This window comes from Primulina huaijiensis, chromosome 5, assembly GCF_012295235.1.
Source record: "Primulina huaijiensis isolate GDHJ02 chromosome 5, ASM1229523v2, whole genome shotgun sequence".
In the NCBI taxonomy this organism is placed as follows: domain Eukaryota; kingdom Viridiplantae; phylum Streptophyta; class Magnoliopsida; order Lamiales; family Gesneriaceae; genus Primulina; species Primulina huaijiensis.
In genome coordinates this window covers 17,932,131-17,947,592 of record NC_133310.1, presented here as the reverse complement: position 1 = coordinate 17,947,592, position 15,462 = coordinate 17,932,131, and the positions used below count along the sequence as shown (strand labels likewise).

Here is a 15,462-nt window from a genome sequence, read left to right as displayed (position 1 = left end):
CGTGAATGGGCGCCGGAGGGGTGTCCGGCGTGGCCACTCCGATGCTTAAGTCAGCAGGTTGAAGATGAACACAAGCAATATTTGGGAGAAAATATGTAAAATGCTTAAGAGTTCAAAGATTTCAGAATCTGTAAATGACATTAATACCTGCTATTTATAGTAGAAGATGAGGTAGGTACCTCGATTCCAGTGCTACCTACTAAGTATGGCAAGTCGGCTGCCCATACCCTATCTTCTGATGACTTCTAGGACACTCCAAGCCCAAGTTGTTCTGACAGATTAGACGTCCTGTATCAATCATACTCGAGTGTGGTTCAATTCTCGAGGTGGCTCGGGCAATTGATTACCCGGGTACTTATATGAGAGCTCGGGCGATGATTGCGCAGGAGACCGGGCTGTTCGAAGAATACTTGGGAAATATGTAGTGCTCGGGCTCTTGATAGTGTCCGGGTCATCAACGACCCGGATCCTTATGGGGGTATCATACAAGTTTTAATTTTAGCATTTCGAAAATAAATGTGTACTTGAGGATTATTTTATATGAAAAAGAATTAAGGAAAATTGTTTAATGCTAGTCTCATTTTTATTTATGTTATTTGTTATCCGCTTTGTTTGATGAGACAGTTCTCTTTAAATTAGAGTTTTATTTTGTGTTAGGATTGTCAAGTATTGCAATGGTTAGAAGCTTTTGTTATTTTTGGGATGACGCCTTATGAGTTTATGTTATGATTTATGACAGTGCTATTTTTGAAAAAATTGTTACTGAAATATTATGTTTTAGATCCTCAAGCTTCAGTATTTTAAAAAAAATATTTCGCGTATTCTTTTTTTAAAAAAAATATGACATTTCAACTTAGTATCAAAGAATGATTCGGAATGATAAGTTCTCGCCTGCGGACCATGAATGAATTCGTTCGGCTTCGCCACTCGGTCTATAAGTTTACTTTTATGAATGTTAAAAATTAAATATTTAATTGATATTTTAACGTTTTCAAAGCTTAAGCTATGATACATGAAATATTAAACTTTCATGTGAATTGGTGTCGTGGATTTTGGGCTGTATGTTATCAGATATAGCAGGAAGAGGAAAAACCCTATGATAAACAAGAATAAAAACAACACGAGCGATTATGAAAATGAGAGTAATGAGGAGAACAATTGGAATATAAATTTCGGCTATAACACAAAAGAGCAAGTCTTAGTATAGTTGTTGCAGCAGCTGGTGGCTAGACAGGACGAGGGAGGGGGAAATAGGATAACAGGGGCGTGGCCCTTGGTACTGTTCAGGAACGCTTCAGGCGCAACCAACCGAAATAATTTCTGGTACTATTGATCCACTGGAAGTTGAAGGTTGTATCAAGTCACTGGAGGTAATTTATGAATATATGCAACTTGCTGATCTTGACATGGTGCGATGTGCCATTTATATGCTGTGAGATGATTCCTAAAAAGAGCTACATTGACTTTGAATCTTGTTATTCTCACTTGGTAGTAGTTCAAGACAGTTCAGGCTGACCCAGAAACCACAATGATTACATTTATGATACTTTTAGTTGGAATACCTATTACTGCATTGATTGATTCTGGTGCTACACATATTTTTCATTTTTAGTCTTTTATGATGAGATTGTCTGTTTTGCCTAAGAAATTTTTGATGGGTTACTGTGTGACTGTGATTTGGGGGGAGAAACTTTTATCTACCCACATGCTTAGAAATGTCGAACTGATATTCCAAGGGAGTGTATTGAATGCTAACTTGATAGTTTTACCTATGCCTTATAGTTTGATCTTATTCTGCGATTTCTGAGGAGACTCGACCACAACTAGCTGAAAGAGAAGTTGTTAATGAATTCTCAGATGTGTTTCTTAACGAAATTTCTGGACTTCCACCGGACAATGAGTTCGAGTTCTCTATCGAGCTATTGCCTGATGTAGCGCTCGTTTCTAAGGTGTCCTACCTACTAGAACTAGATAAATGAAGTATTTGAAAGATCAAATTCAAGAGTTGTTGGATAAGGATTTCATATTACCTAGTTTTTCACCATGGGGTGTGCCGGTTTTGTTTGTTAAGAATAAAGATGACATTATGAGGTTGTACATTGACTATCGAGAGTTGAACAAGCTGACAATGAAGAATAAGTACTCATTACCAATGATTGATGATTTGTTTATAGCTTCAGTAGACTGATAGTATTTTCAAACATAGATCTCCGGTTTGGGTACCATCAGCTGAAGATTAAGGAAGCAGATGTTTGTAATACAGCCTTCAGGACCCATTACGGTTACCATAATTTAATGGTTATGCCGTTTGGGTTGAAAAACACGTCATCTGTGTTTATGGATTTAACGAACAAAGTGTTTCGATCATTTTTGTATCAACTTGTAATAGTTTTTATTAATGACATCTTGATCTATTCCAAGAGCCGAGAGGAGCATAATGAACATTTTGATGATAGTGTTGCAAAATTTGAAAAACAAGCAATTGTACTCCAAATTCAATAAAAGAAAGTTTTGGTTGGAGAATGTAGCGTTTTTGGGTCTTGTGGGTTCGATTCAAATCTTTGAATCGAACCCATCTAAAGTGGATGAAGTGAGAGATTGGCCCATGCCAACGAGTGTCACCGAGATCCGCAATTTCTTGGGTATGGCAAGATACTGTAGTCATTTCATTCAGGGATTTTTGAAAATGACGGTGACATTGACTTATCTGACGAAGAAGAGAGTTAAGCATGAGAGGATCCCTGGTTGTCAGAAGGGTTTCAAAGGATTAAAGCAGGATTTGATGGAAGCTCCGGTGTTAGCTATGCCATCTCAGCAAGAAAACTATATTTTGTACACTGATGTATCGAAATTGGGTTTGAGCACTGTGTTAATGAAGAATGATGGAGATTTCTTATGCTTCTAGACAACTAAAAATAATTTTTCATCTTGAAATTTATCATTAATTGGTGTGATTTCACATGATGATCATATTACTAGTCTCAATAAATTATCAGCTACCACATTCTCGATTTTTTTTTATCTTTGACAACAATGTCGAATTCTTGGAGCAACAAAATCCATCATATCAGTCGTGACTCGAATCTTGTTTGGTCAATAAATATCTAACAACAGAATGATCAGTAAACACAAGTATCATTCCAATCAAAAAGAGCGAAATTTATCTAATGAAAAAATTACAACAAGTAGTTATTTTTCAGTTGTTAAGTAATTCATTTGAGCATTGTTTAAAGTTCTGCTTGCATAATATATGACATAAGACTCACTGTTTCTTCTTTGACCTAATACTACATCGATTGAAAAATCACTTTCATTTCACATTACTTCAAATGGTAAAGACCACTCAGGAGGTTTCAAGATAGAAGTTGGTGTTAAATGTCTAATGATTTAATTAAAAGTATTTTGACATTCTTAAGTCCACTCAAATGTAGTGTCTTTTGTTAAGAGGTTACAAATGAGTTTAGATATTAAACTAAAGTTTTCTATAAACCTCCTACAAAATCCATAATGTTTAAAAAATGAGCGAATTTCTTTAACGACTTTTGGAAGGTGCAGATTTGACGATGACATCAACATTTGCTTTGTCCACTTCAATTCCATCCAATAATACATCATGTCCTAAAACAATCCCAGAAGTGACCATAAGTTTCATTTGCTTTTCAATAAAGAAATATAATCGAACCTTGTGCAATCATCAAAAAACGTTATCAAATATTTTTTCCCACTTGAGTTTGCACAAGTTTTAAATCGCACATATCAGTTTGAATTAACTCAAGTGGTGTAGTACTTTTTGTTACCGATGGGACGATACATTGGTTATCTTTGCTTCGATACAAATCTCACACTTTTCTTGTGAATTTCTTTTAAAAATAGGTATTAGATTTAAATTTTCAAGTCTTTGTAATGTTTTTAAAGTAACATGTCCTAATCTTTCATGTCACATATTAGAACACTCAATCAAGTAAGCAGAAATAATAACTTTATTTTGAATTCTTGGCAGATAACTTCATTTTGAAGATCTCATTCTCTTGGTACCATTTCCTTAAAAACAGATCATTTTTGGTTAATTTTAAACTTGTCTGATTCAAACACTAGACTAAATTCGTCCTTACTTATTAGGGACTCTAATATTAAATTTTTACGAATGTCTGGGACATGCAACATATCCTTAACCATTAGTTCTTTTCCAAAAGTCATCTTTCCATGTCCTATGATGTTGGAAGTTTCAGATTTTCTCATAAATAGTTTCCTTCCACTTATGGGAATGTAGGACGAAAACATCTCCTTTTCGTTACAAATGTGGCGAGTAGCTCCATTATCTATCCAGCATTCTCTTGGATTATCCACCAAATTGTCTTCAAATACAATAGCAGATAGATCGAACTCCAATAGGTCTATCGATACAGACTTGTCCTCAATTACATTGGCTTGCCTTTTTTTCCTCTTTCTATTGTCTCCCTTTGGACAAAGACAATATTTGTCCACATGGTTCAATTTGCCATGTAGTAGCAATCTCCTATCATTGTTAAGGTGCTTTCTCATGTGGCTAGTGCTTGATTATGCTAGATTGTCCTTGGTCTTGACCTCCATTCTAGTCTTGTATATTTTGATTTCAGAGTTTTGGTTGTCTTCCTCAATCCTAAGTTTGACAATCAAGTCTTCAAGTTTTAACTCATCGCGCTTATGTTTGAGGTAGTTTCTTGAAGTATTTCCACAATGGTAGCAATTTTCAACAGCAATTGCCACTTGAAAAGGATCATTCAACACCATTCCTTCCGCCAGTAAATCATGAATAATGATTTGAATCTCTTGCACTTGGCTTATCATAATTTTGGTATCAACAATCTTGAAATCCAAAAACTTTCTGACAACAAAATTCTTAATGTCGGCGTCCTCTGTCTTGTATTTCTTTCACAAGTAGTCTCACAACTCTTCGGCAGTTGTGACAAAACAATAAACACTATACAGTGTCATCGAGGACATTCAGTATATAATTCCTACATAGGAAATCACTATGATTCCAAGCATCAAAAACAGTCCTCCTTTGGGTGTCTGTATCACCTTCAACAACAACACGGGGTCCTCAATCATGAATCTAGACATGGTCAGATAAATGATCTGAAAGATCGTTTGCTGGGCACCTTGAGGTGCTTCAAACAAAATATTCTCCAAGAGCTGCAATAGCTCGTATTCTAAGAATGTTTACACCGATGAATTAAATCGAGTTTGGTTAAGAATCAAGCGAAAAACACTCGAAGTAATCCTTCGTTAAGAAAAATTGATGAATTTTATATAATGTGCAACTGAATAACTGAAAATAGGTGAATCAGTTGTGGCATATATTAGTTCAGTTATGGTGACAACTGAACTGACGGATGCTCTAACTGATCAAATCAGTTAAAAACAAAAGTTAAACAGTTAAAGAACACAGGATATGTTTATGGATGTTCGGAGACTTCAACTGCTCCTACGTCACCCCTTCTACCTCCTCGGGTAGGATACACTAGAAGACCTTGATTTATACAACACCTTGTACAAACCCACCCAACTTAGGACGTACCCACTGCCTAACTAAACTCCTAGACTAGACTGAAGGCCGCACCTCCCAGCCAACACTTGTTTAACGTCTGTGTGTCAAAGACTATATACAAGTTTAATATCTTTGTGCAAGACTGTATTTTGGGTGGTGATGTGTGTGTGTGTGTGAGAACTGAACAATGAACACTACTCGAAAGTGTTCTCACACACTGAGAGAATTGTGCTTCTAATCTAAGCTGATAACACGGTGAAGTGTTCCCTCTAAGCAAATTGCTTCTAGAGAGCAGATATACAATGTTCGTGCCCATTCTCCCTGTATCTTCACACACACTAGTTCTGTTATTGTTCTTCACTGATCTTCTATTTATAGGTGGGAAACTGATCGTACAGTGAGACTCAATAATTGTATCCGTTGCAGTTTGAACGTGTTCCTTGAAATTTGTGTCTCGACTTTTCCGACAGTCTTCTGGAATATTTTGGCTTTATGCTTTGCTGCAACGTTCATTATTGTACTATCAATAGTACAGATGCTTTGTATCATTGTGTGTAGCTGGAATCCACTACGATAAGCTTGACTAGATCTGCAACTGATTGATTCCTAACTGATGCTCCTAACTGGTCATCTGAACTGATCTTCAATTGGGCTGGTGAAATCAGTTGACTCGCAAGTTGAACTGATTTCACTCTTTCAGTTGAACTTGTCAGCTGGGCTCTTCATCAGTTGAGCTCTTCATCAGCTGGTCGGGCTTCTGAAGTTCTTCTGCTGAACCTCCTATCAGCTAGACAATCAGTTGAACTGTTCTTTGATATATCAGTTGAGCTGATTCAGTTTGAACGATCAGCTGGTACATTCAGTTGTGTCTTGATAGATTTAGTTTTGGCTCAATTAACTGATCAGTTCGAAGCCTGATCGATTCCAGCTTCCTACGTACTACAATAAATCATTAGAAACAAAATAACAAGTTTTGTTAACATCAAAATCAAGATTGCGAACATGAAATATTCCAACGAGATCATTTCTTGTTGCTAACATTTGAAGTCAACACTAGTGAATTTGAATGCCTTTTCACTGTGAGCGGGACCATCAGCTATAGGAGTGAACAACAATGTAGACATATCCAGAATGTAGAAGAACACGAAATAATTTCATCTTGCGATTGTTTCGTAATTTTCTCATATGTGAGTGTTCTGATTCTGGAATAGTGCAACTAGGTAAAGTCAAGGCAAAAATTTAATCACTTCTTCCAAGACAAAATTGCGCCGTATCACCATGCTTAGGATTTAGATGATAATCATCCATAAGATATGAATTTTAATCAAGAGAATATAGCACAACAAATCTCGTTATATCAGCAAACTCGATATGCTAAGAACTTTCAAGCCAGGAAAGGAACCTTTTTTTTCAATATGAATGATGAATGCAAGTAGTATGAATGCAGACAAAAGGATCATTTTAACTTCTATTCTCGGGTTGCAACCAAGGTACACAACCTTATGTGGAAACGATGACCAAGGGACAAGGATGTACTGGAAATGCAACTGTTTTGGGCAGACGCACATGTACTGAAATGATGCATTTTTCCAGTGTACTGTTTGGCCGAATGAGTGCTTCTCACGTGGTGGATTTACTATTTATTTAGACATTAATTTTTTGAAATAATAAATATAATCTCCAAATAAATTTTGTCCGAAAAATAATGATAGGGTCATCAACCAGCGTCCGCGCGTGTTTTGCACCGAACCCCAGCCCACTTGCATCCTCCCTCCCCAAAGCCCAAACCCAAAGTCCACGTTTGGATTTAATAAAGAGAACATAGCTTGGTTTGAGTGGAATAATTATTAATCACATTTCATTCAAATTCCAACAATAAATATGCGTAACAGTCTAACAGACTGTTAGGAAAATCATTTCTGTGTATTTAAATTTAAAATAAATATGTTAAACTTGATCATTTAGCCATTTAAAACATATAATAAAAATGTCACCACCATTTGAAGTATCATAAACTTTTTTTTTTTTTTTTTTTTGGGAAAAAACGTGTATTGGATCTCAAGGAAAAAACAATTTCTCTTCTCACTAAAATTGAATGATCAAGAGTTCAGGGGAAAGCATTGAAAAATGGAAACTGTAATCTCAAGTGCAAGGGGTTCCAGCAAATTCTGCTGCTTTCACTATGGGTTAGGATAATAATCAAGAAAATGAACAAAACAAAAAAAAAGACAATAAATTAGATCAAGATTTAGCATTTGTAGTGAAATCCATGCAAGTCTGGCAGCAGCAGCCTGAAAACCGACAAGTCTGACACCCGAAACACACGCAGGTGGTGCATCCTTTGCAAGTTGGAGACCGAGTGCAACCCCTATACACCCTTCGGCTTGCTCGTTCCTCATCGTCATCGCATGTAATTCTGATACACATCAAGTATAAGATCAGTTTTATCGCAGCGAAAACAGTGATTCAGACGAAAACGGATGTGTATCTATCGAATGCTGCAAAACTAGTGACTGTAACTCAATTTCTGTCACGTCTCTAGGCTCACATGATGAGCCTGTCTGCAACTTAGATTCTACACAATGAGTCCTATTAATAACTCATCTGAATCTGTTATCATTCGAGCAAGTAATTAATCCAAATTACTAAAAGAGTTAATTCTATAATCTTAAGTCATTCATTCTTCTCCTACAATAATAAGTCGGGGAACACTGCGACCACAATGGCGACTGCACACCATATTACACCATAACAAAATGTAAAACCTTGACCACATTGTAACAGGGATACAGTATATTCCACATCTTCAAAAAATCTAGTAGAACACAACCTACTTTTGACTGCAAATGAAAAGCACTTCTTTTACTGTGAGGATATCATCTTCGAACTTAGTAATCCTAAATAAACTAGATGCTCACCTGTACATCTTATCTTGCGTGTAAGATATACTGGAGAGCAGTCAAAATTTACACACTGCAAACACGACATTAGTATAAAACAGAAAGCCAAGAAGGCAAATACAATACAAAACTCGAGAAACGATAGTATAAGGAAGATAAATGTGAAATAGGTCTCAAAAGTTCAAATTCAAGTGTAGATCAAGGCAAGGTGATGAAACACTAAGAAAATTTATAAGCTTAGTTTGCGCTGAAGTGCTAGACCGGTCCTGATGTAGTTTATTGGGTGAGGATGAATACTTTTCATCACATAATATTTAGCTTAAAAGCTCATCAATGAGAGAATACATTCAAACTCATATTTTCCGGAAAAATAAGGCTGTTCTTTCAGTAGCCTCTGATGCCAAATATATTTAGAAATCTTTGGAAGATCATTACCAAGTGCAGTAAAAACAATGCAACATTTATGAAAAACATGTCTGTTGAGACTTTGAACACAATAAAAATTCTTGGAACTGTACAACCGTGATCATTGATTTCAAATTGTGACCAATCCAAAACATAATCAAGCAACACATACTTAGATCTGCATTATAATGATGATAAAAAAATACAATTTAGATTAAACCCAAAGCTTGAAATGCAAATTTAAACCATTACGCACACGAGATGAGGAATTTCACGAAGACTACTATAAATAATATCAACTTTTATGTTGCATGAAGTGAATCAGTTTACCAAGACTGAAAGGAAGTGCTTCCGTAGAAGAATATTATGTTTTTCTCGAAGTAAAGCAGAAAGAAAAAATATAAAAGGTACCAGGAGTAGCCACTTCTAATTTTTAGCTTGCTAGTCCAGTGGCGCATAGCAAAGTTTGGTCTTTCAAGCAATGATGATAAATATAGAATATAACCACTCTCAAATGGTTGGTTGCGAAACAAAACCAAATGGTTGATTCAAAGATTAGGTTCAGTCATGGAGAATCTTAAATTTTTAACCCCAGAATAAGCGCATCACAATCAGAAGATTCGGTGCATATACTGAGCAGGAAGATTTACTAGAATATCTACTCTGAAGCTTCATGATATTTCTATTGTCAAAAACACATATTGATACTTTAGTGACTTAGAAAAGTAAGCTCATATTCATACAATACCAAGAGTATTTTTTTATCCCAATAGGAAACTGATAGAAAATTCTACTTTTAGGCAATGATCAGGAAGCACGGTGTGATAGTATCCTCACATAAGTCGTCAGTGGTTGACCATAAATCTGGAGGATTTGCTGTATTGAGATATCCTGGAGGAAACAATATCCCATCTAACCAATGCTCGAGTCCTTGCAGGGGAAAAATTGGGGTTGAGTCGAAAAAAAGGAAGATAAAGTCTAGGTAGTTTGCCCTCTTACATTTTCAAATGCAAGTTAACAGCCTAAATTGCACAAACTCTTATAGTCAAAACAGGTAACTAGTATGACAAATATAAGCTTGTGGAGGAAATATAAAGTCTAGGTAGTTTGCCCTCTTACATTTTCAAATGCAAGTTAACAGCCTAAATTGCACAAACTCTTACAGTCAAAACAGGTAACTAGCATAACAAATATAATCTTGTGGAGGAAATTTATTATCATGAAGGTTACTCCCGCATACCAAAATGTATGACGTAGTGATCGTGGGAAACAGTAGCTTAAGACCATTTCTATACATCCAAAAAGTTCTTTTGAGATAACAAGATGATAAGCATGAATACAAACAAATAAATTATTTAAAGCCAGAGGTGGCTTGAAATGGCCTGAAATTCAAGAATGTCACCGTGTAAAAATTTCAAGATTTCGGCGAACAAGAGCATACTTGTCATGAGGCATATCACTGCATGTCCAGTTCACGCTTAAGAAAGCATCATGGTAAATCTGGCATTCTTCCTTGTTGCGAAGGTGGAACCTACGCAATTTGTTACACTGACTGCATCGAATAAACTCATCATGATGACCGGTGGTTTTTCCAGTTGATCTCTGGGATCCATTTGCATGTTTTGATGCTTCGTTGTAATACTTGAGCAGGGCTGTCTTAAATATAGGAACTTTCTCTCCATCAACAATAACCCATATATTATTCTTCCATTTCCTAGCTGTTTCTCGTCCAGAATGCTTCTCAAATGCAGCAGGAGTTAACTTGTCTGATCACATAAATTCAACATTCTCAGCAAAGCCAGTAAAATCCATCAAAACGAGGCAAAATTAATTGATTGATAGAGTACTAAAACCGTGCTCCAGTCAGAAGTGGTACATGATTATGTGCAGACTGCAGATGTAAGACATTTAATCGATGCATTTCCCGAAATACATTTGGCTAATTTATGTGACAAGAAAATAAAAGTACAAGGCAAATACAAATTATGAACAAAATTTTATTATTTAGATTCCATATTCCTTGGCAATCTAAATGCCATACGGAAACTTTTATGTAAACTGCATAATCAGGCCACAAAAGTTTGATTAGTGCATTTCTAAGCGTATACAAGGTGGCATTACATGTATTATAATGAGACAGAAGGTTAATCAGACTTTAGAAGATGTTCAAACTAACTCCGAATTCGAACCACACAATTTTCATAAAGAATCTTAAAGGCATACAACTCTTATCCGAGCTGTGATCCAAAACAGTACCAGAAAATGTTTGCGTTAACATAACTTGACTCCATGACCTATGTACGGTCGTCATATATCTGGCTAAACTAACAGGAATTTGAGTGGTTATTTCAAGAAGAAAAATACATCTGACGCTTAGATCCTTGAGAAGAAGAGCTTATTTGTTAATTCCCATTAGCGTAGAATTCCAGGACGAAAACTCAATATGCTGCCACATATACAAGGAGGAATCTCAACCATAAAGCAGTCCTATCCCAGCCCTTTTTAAGCAATCACAAGAATCGAACCAGATTTTACAGCAAAATGCAAACTTGAAATCAAATCCATATACAAGAATCAAATATGCAACCCACAAGTAACACCCCACAAACTAATAAAAGATTTCAGATTTTGTTTTCTTCAAACAGAACAACAGAGCTCTGCCCAAATCCAAATACATAAAATCATACTCGGGGAATGTGGTAGGTCGCCTCATCCACAGTTTATGCTTTCGGTACCTCTCAAACTCCATAAAAACACAATCTTTGAATGAAAAACCAGAATACATTAATCATGAACCACATGACGACATACATAGCTAGAAACTGAAGCAATCACCAAATAACAAGAACACATCAATCCTATATGACAAATCAGAACACATTTTACATATAAACTAATCAAACCCCTAACTCTACTTATTAAAACCCATAAAACAAAGTCATCGAGGCATTCATGCACCACATTAGAATCCCATTACTAGTAAAAATACTATTGTTACGTGACACAGGCATATCATAAGCTTCTGCGTCGAAAACAACAAAGAACAATCATATGATAGCGCGCACGTCCATATATATAGGTATAGTTACAAACCTTCTTGACAACCCGGGGTGCATTCGCAATGAATTTCGAGCTCGCCAGAAGCGAAAACCCTAAGAGTCCCAACAGCATCGCCATAAGTGTGGCTTGTGCAGCCACACGTCACTACTACGTAATCATCACATCGCTGGAATCCACTAATGTCTCTCACTTCCTCATCGCTGAACAAAACGACTGCGCCTCCTCCTGCTCCACCATTATTCTCCATATTTTTCCTCTTCCTATCTTCACTCATTGTGTCTCAAATCTCTCGCACGCTCTGCGTCACAGCCAGAGAAGAAAAAGGCAAAGGGAAAACAAAACCCACATCAGAAAACGCATAAAACAAAGACAACAATTGAATACACCAAATGGGTTCTCCGCCACTTGCGTGTTTTTGTGTGCGCATTTATAGATTGTATGTATGCACACTCATTACATATACATTTATATATATATTATTCACACACATATACGTGCAGACGAGCATGCTCTAGATTGTAGAGAGGGAAAGAGGAAGAACCTATAAGAGGGACTTGCAAAAGGGTGATTGTATCAGAAAGTACGCATCTCAAAACAGGAGAGATCTGGTGGAGAGAAGCGTTGAAAAGGAGGAGCGATGGGGTGTTTTATAGAGCCCGTGTGTGTGTGTGTGTGTGTGTGTGTGTGTGTGTGATAGAAAAGAAAAGGGGAGAAAAACAAAGGGTAATTTTATTAATTATTTGGGGTTTGGTTGAATGAATTTGTTCGCAGAGAGAACAGAGCTGGCCAAACTAATGTAGTGCCCAAATTTCAATCTGTATTCATTAAATAACAATGAAATAATTAATAAATAAATGGGGGGAAAATATTTGGAGACACTAGCAGCACTAGTTGCATGACTTGACTCCAATGATATATACATACATTTAATATATCTATGTATGTGTTTAAAAAATATATCAAGTGCAGTACACATAAATCAAAACGTGACGACTTATTTATATGAACAGATCTCTTGTGATATTCTCACGAATTTTTTTCGTGAGACGGGTCAACCTGATCTATATATAAAATAAAAAGTAATATTTTTTTATGAACCGGATCGAATTGGATTCATCTAAAAAAATTCATTCATAAGATCGTCACACAAGATCTTTGTGTTTGTTTACATCGTATCCATGTTTGTGAGATAATGGGGAGGATGTGGAAGTGGGTATGGGTTGGTGCAAGCGTTTGTTGCCTTTGTTTTAATATTTCTAGCAATTGGCACTTTGGTGATTTATAAATCCTAATATATTTTTTTATAATTATGTTTTCTACAAAATTAGAATGTGGGAAGTATAAAATGAAGTTAAAATAAATAAAAGAGTAGCTATCTTGTGAAACGGTTTCACGAATCTTTATCTGTGAGACGGGTCAATCCTACCGATATTCACAATAAAAAGTAATATTCTTAGCATAAAAAGTAATATTTTTTCATTGATGACCCAAATAAGATATTCGTCTCACAAAATACGATACGTGAGACCGTCACACAAGTTTTTGCCTAAATAAAATGGGTATTGAGAGTAATAATGGACAATTTTTGGATGAAATATGTGGGTGGAATTTACGTTGAGTTGGGTTATTGGGATGTGGAGAAAATACTTTGTCATGGGGAGAGAACGAGGTTTTCGAAAATGCGTACTTCGCTATTATTTTTATACTTACTTGGGCTCGTTTTTCGTGGAGACCCTTTTTTAACCTTAGGTCACATTTAGTAACCTTTGGGCTAATACTTTTTTAAGTCTTCCTATCATCATTAGCGAACCGCATGAAATATACCGCAATGATGCGGACACGTCACAACAATCTCGGACGAGTTTTTTACACAAAGTTTGTTCAATATAGTTTATTTGATTGACGTAATTTGTAATCTATTACATTAGTCCGCGAGTTTATCCAACGTGCATCGAAGGGAAGCAGTTGTCGATTATCATGTTATTAAAAAAAATATGAAGTAGATAAATTATACAGCTCTATATTTCTATGAAGGTTGCGTTTCCTTGTTGGGTTGATAGATAAATACTGTTTGGACTATTAAAATATTGAGTAGAATGTTGAATAATATTTTGTAAATAATGGTATGTTTGATTTGATTGATTGAATTCGAGATCACATTATATATGACGATTTTGTCCTTTTTAACCATTAATTAATACAAATAAATTTTAAAAAAACGATAATGTTTTAATTTTTATTAATTGATTTGGATATTATCATCATATTTTTCTAACAATATGTGTATATAAGATTATTTTATTTTGATGGAATCGATTTGAATCTTAAAATTGAAGAACATTAGGAGTCTGTAAGACGATTATTTGTTCGTATATGGATCGTTGGCTCGGGTTTTTCAAAACACGTATATGAATCATAATCATGATAATTAACAAATTGAGTTCATTCATAAAATTTTGTTATTGTTTTTAATTATTAATTAGAAAATTATAATGAAATTATATTAAATACGTAATTTATAGAGATGATATGTGATATTTTGAATTTTTAAAGTGGATGAGATATCGTATTGACAAAAACTTGTGTGAGACGGTCTCACATGAGACCCACTCTATCGTATTTATGAATAAGTTATATTAAAAACATTACTTATCTAAATGGATAAGGTGTTTTCGTAAAAACTAATTGGTGTCACAAAGTCGGACTACTTAAGACCTCAACTTTTATATATCTATCGTCATATTCATGGAGCACCGTGAGCGTGACAATGTATCTTAAGATTTTTTTAAAAAAAATTGACTTACCTATACTTTAAATCGATATTTTGTCTAAATTACTATTGTTATTTCTAGTTATATAAAAATTTATTTTAGGCATATTTAATTTGCAAGGATATAAATTGTCATCTTGTTTTGTGCAGAAAAAATTCCAATTGAATCGGTATCAGAATTAAAAATGAAATCAGAATTTTACATCATACGGTTTTTCTTTTTTATAAAACTTATTTCTATTGAAACCATAGTTTTTCCAACGTTCGCAGTTGAATTGTTATACCTCGTAAGCTGTGTGGATATTGAATCGATTTTATTAAATTCCAAGTAATTTTGCTAGCATCTTGCAGGCTGAAATAATGGAGGAACAATATCTATGTTTTGTGGAAAAAAAGTCGTGAGACGATCTCACGAGTCAATTTTATGATACAAATTTTTTATTTATGTTACTCATAAAAAAATACTACTTTTTATACCAAAAATATTATTTCTTATTTTAAATATGAGCATGGTTGACTCATCTCACATAGAAAGATACGCGATAATGTAAAATACTATTGTTTGTGATTATCATAATAACATGGAATTATATACAATGTCCCCATTGAAATTAAAGCCAACCAAACCATAAATTTTTATTCGACTAGAATCCGATGTCGGATTGCGGCTAAATTAATTGCCACTGCTTGTATAAAATATTTTCAATTTCTTTATATTATTATTATTATTATTATTATTATTATTATTATTATTATTATTATTATTATTATTATTATCTCTATATCTCTATCTCTAT

General features: G+C 34.9%; 2 protein-coding genes across 3 annotated transcripts; one reads left to right on the top strand and one right to left on the bottom strand.

Moving 5' to 3' along the window:
• Nucleotides 1-1,975: 1,975 nt before the first annotated feature.
• Nucleotides 1,976-2,905, top strand: LOC140977698 (uncharacterized mitochondrial protein AtMg00860-like). The gene is made up of 2 exons (XM_073442443.1): nt 1,976-2,091; nt 2,422-2,905. The coding sequence occupies exons 1-2, from the start codon at nt 1,976-1,978 to the stop codon at nt 2,903-2,905; spliced, it is 600 nt and encodes a 199-aa protein (XP_073298544.1).
• Nucleotides 2,906-7,770: 4,865 nt separating this feature from the next.
• On the bottom strand, nt 7,771-12,592 carry LOC140976738 (protein ULTRAPETALA 1-like). 2 transcript variants are annotated; one of them, XM_073441028.1, is made up of 5 exons: nt 12,437-12,592; nt 11,929-12,193; nt 10,277-10,601; nt 8,449-8,503; nt 7,771-7,946 (listed from the first exon to the last, which is right to left on the bottom strand). In XM_073441028.1, the coding sequence occupies exons 2-4, from the start codon at nt 12,167-12,169 to the stop codon at nt 8,497-8,499; spliced, it is 573 nt and encodes a 190-aa protein (XP_073297129.1). In that variant the 5' UTR covers nt 12,170-12,193; nt 12,437-12,592; the 3' UTR covers nt 7,771-7,946; nt 8,449-8,496. The 2 variants fall into 2 exon arrangements, with proteins under 2 accessions (XP_073297129.1, XP_073297128.1); XM_073441027.1 differs by lacking the exon at nt 8,449-8,503.
• Between the last annotated feature and the right edge of the window lie 2,870 nt (nt 12,593-15,462).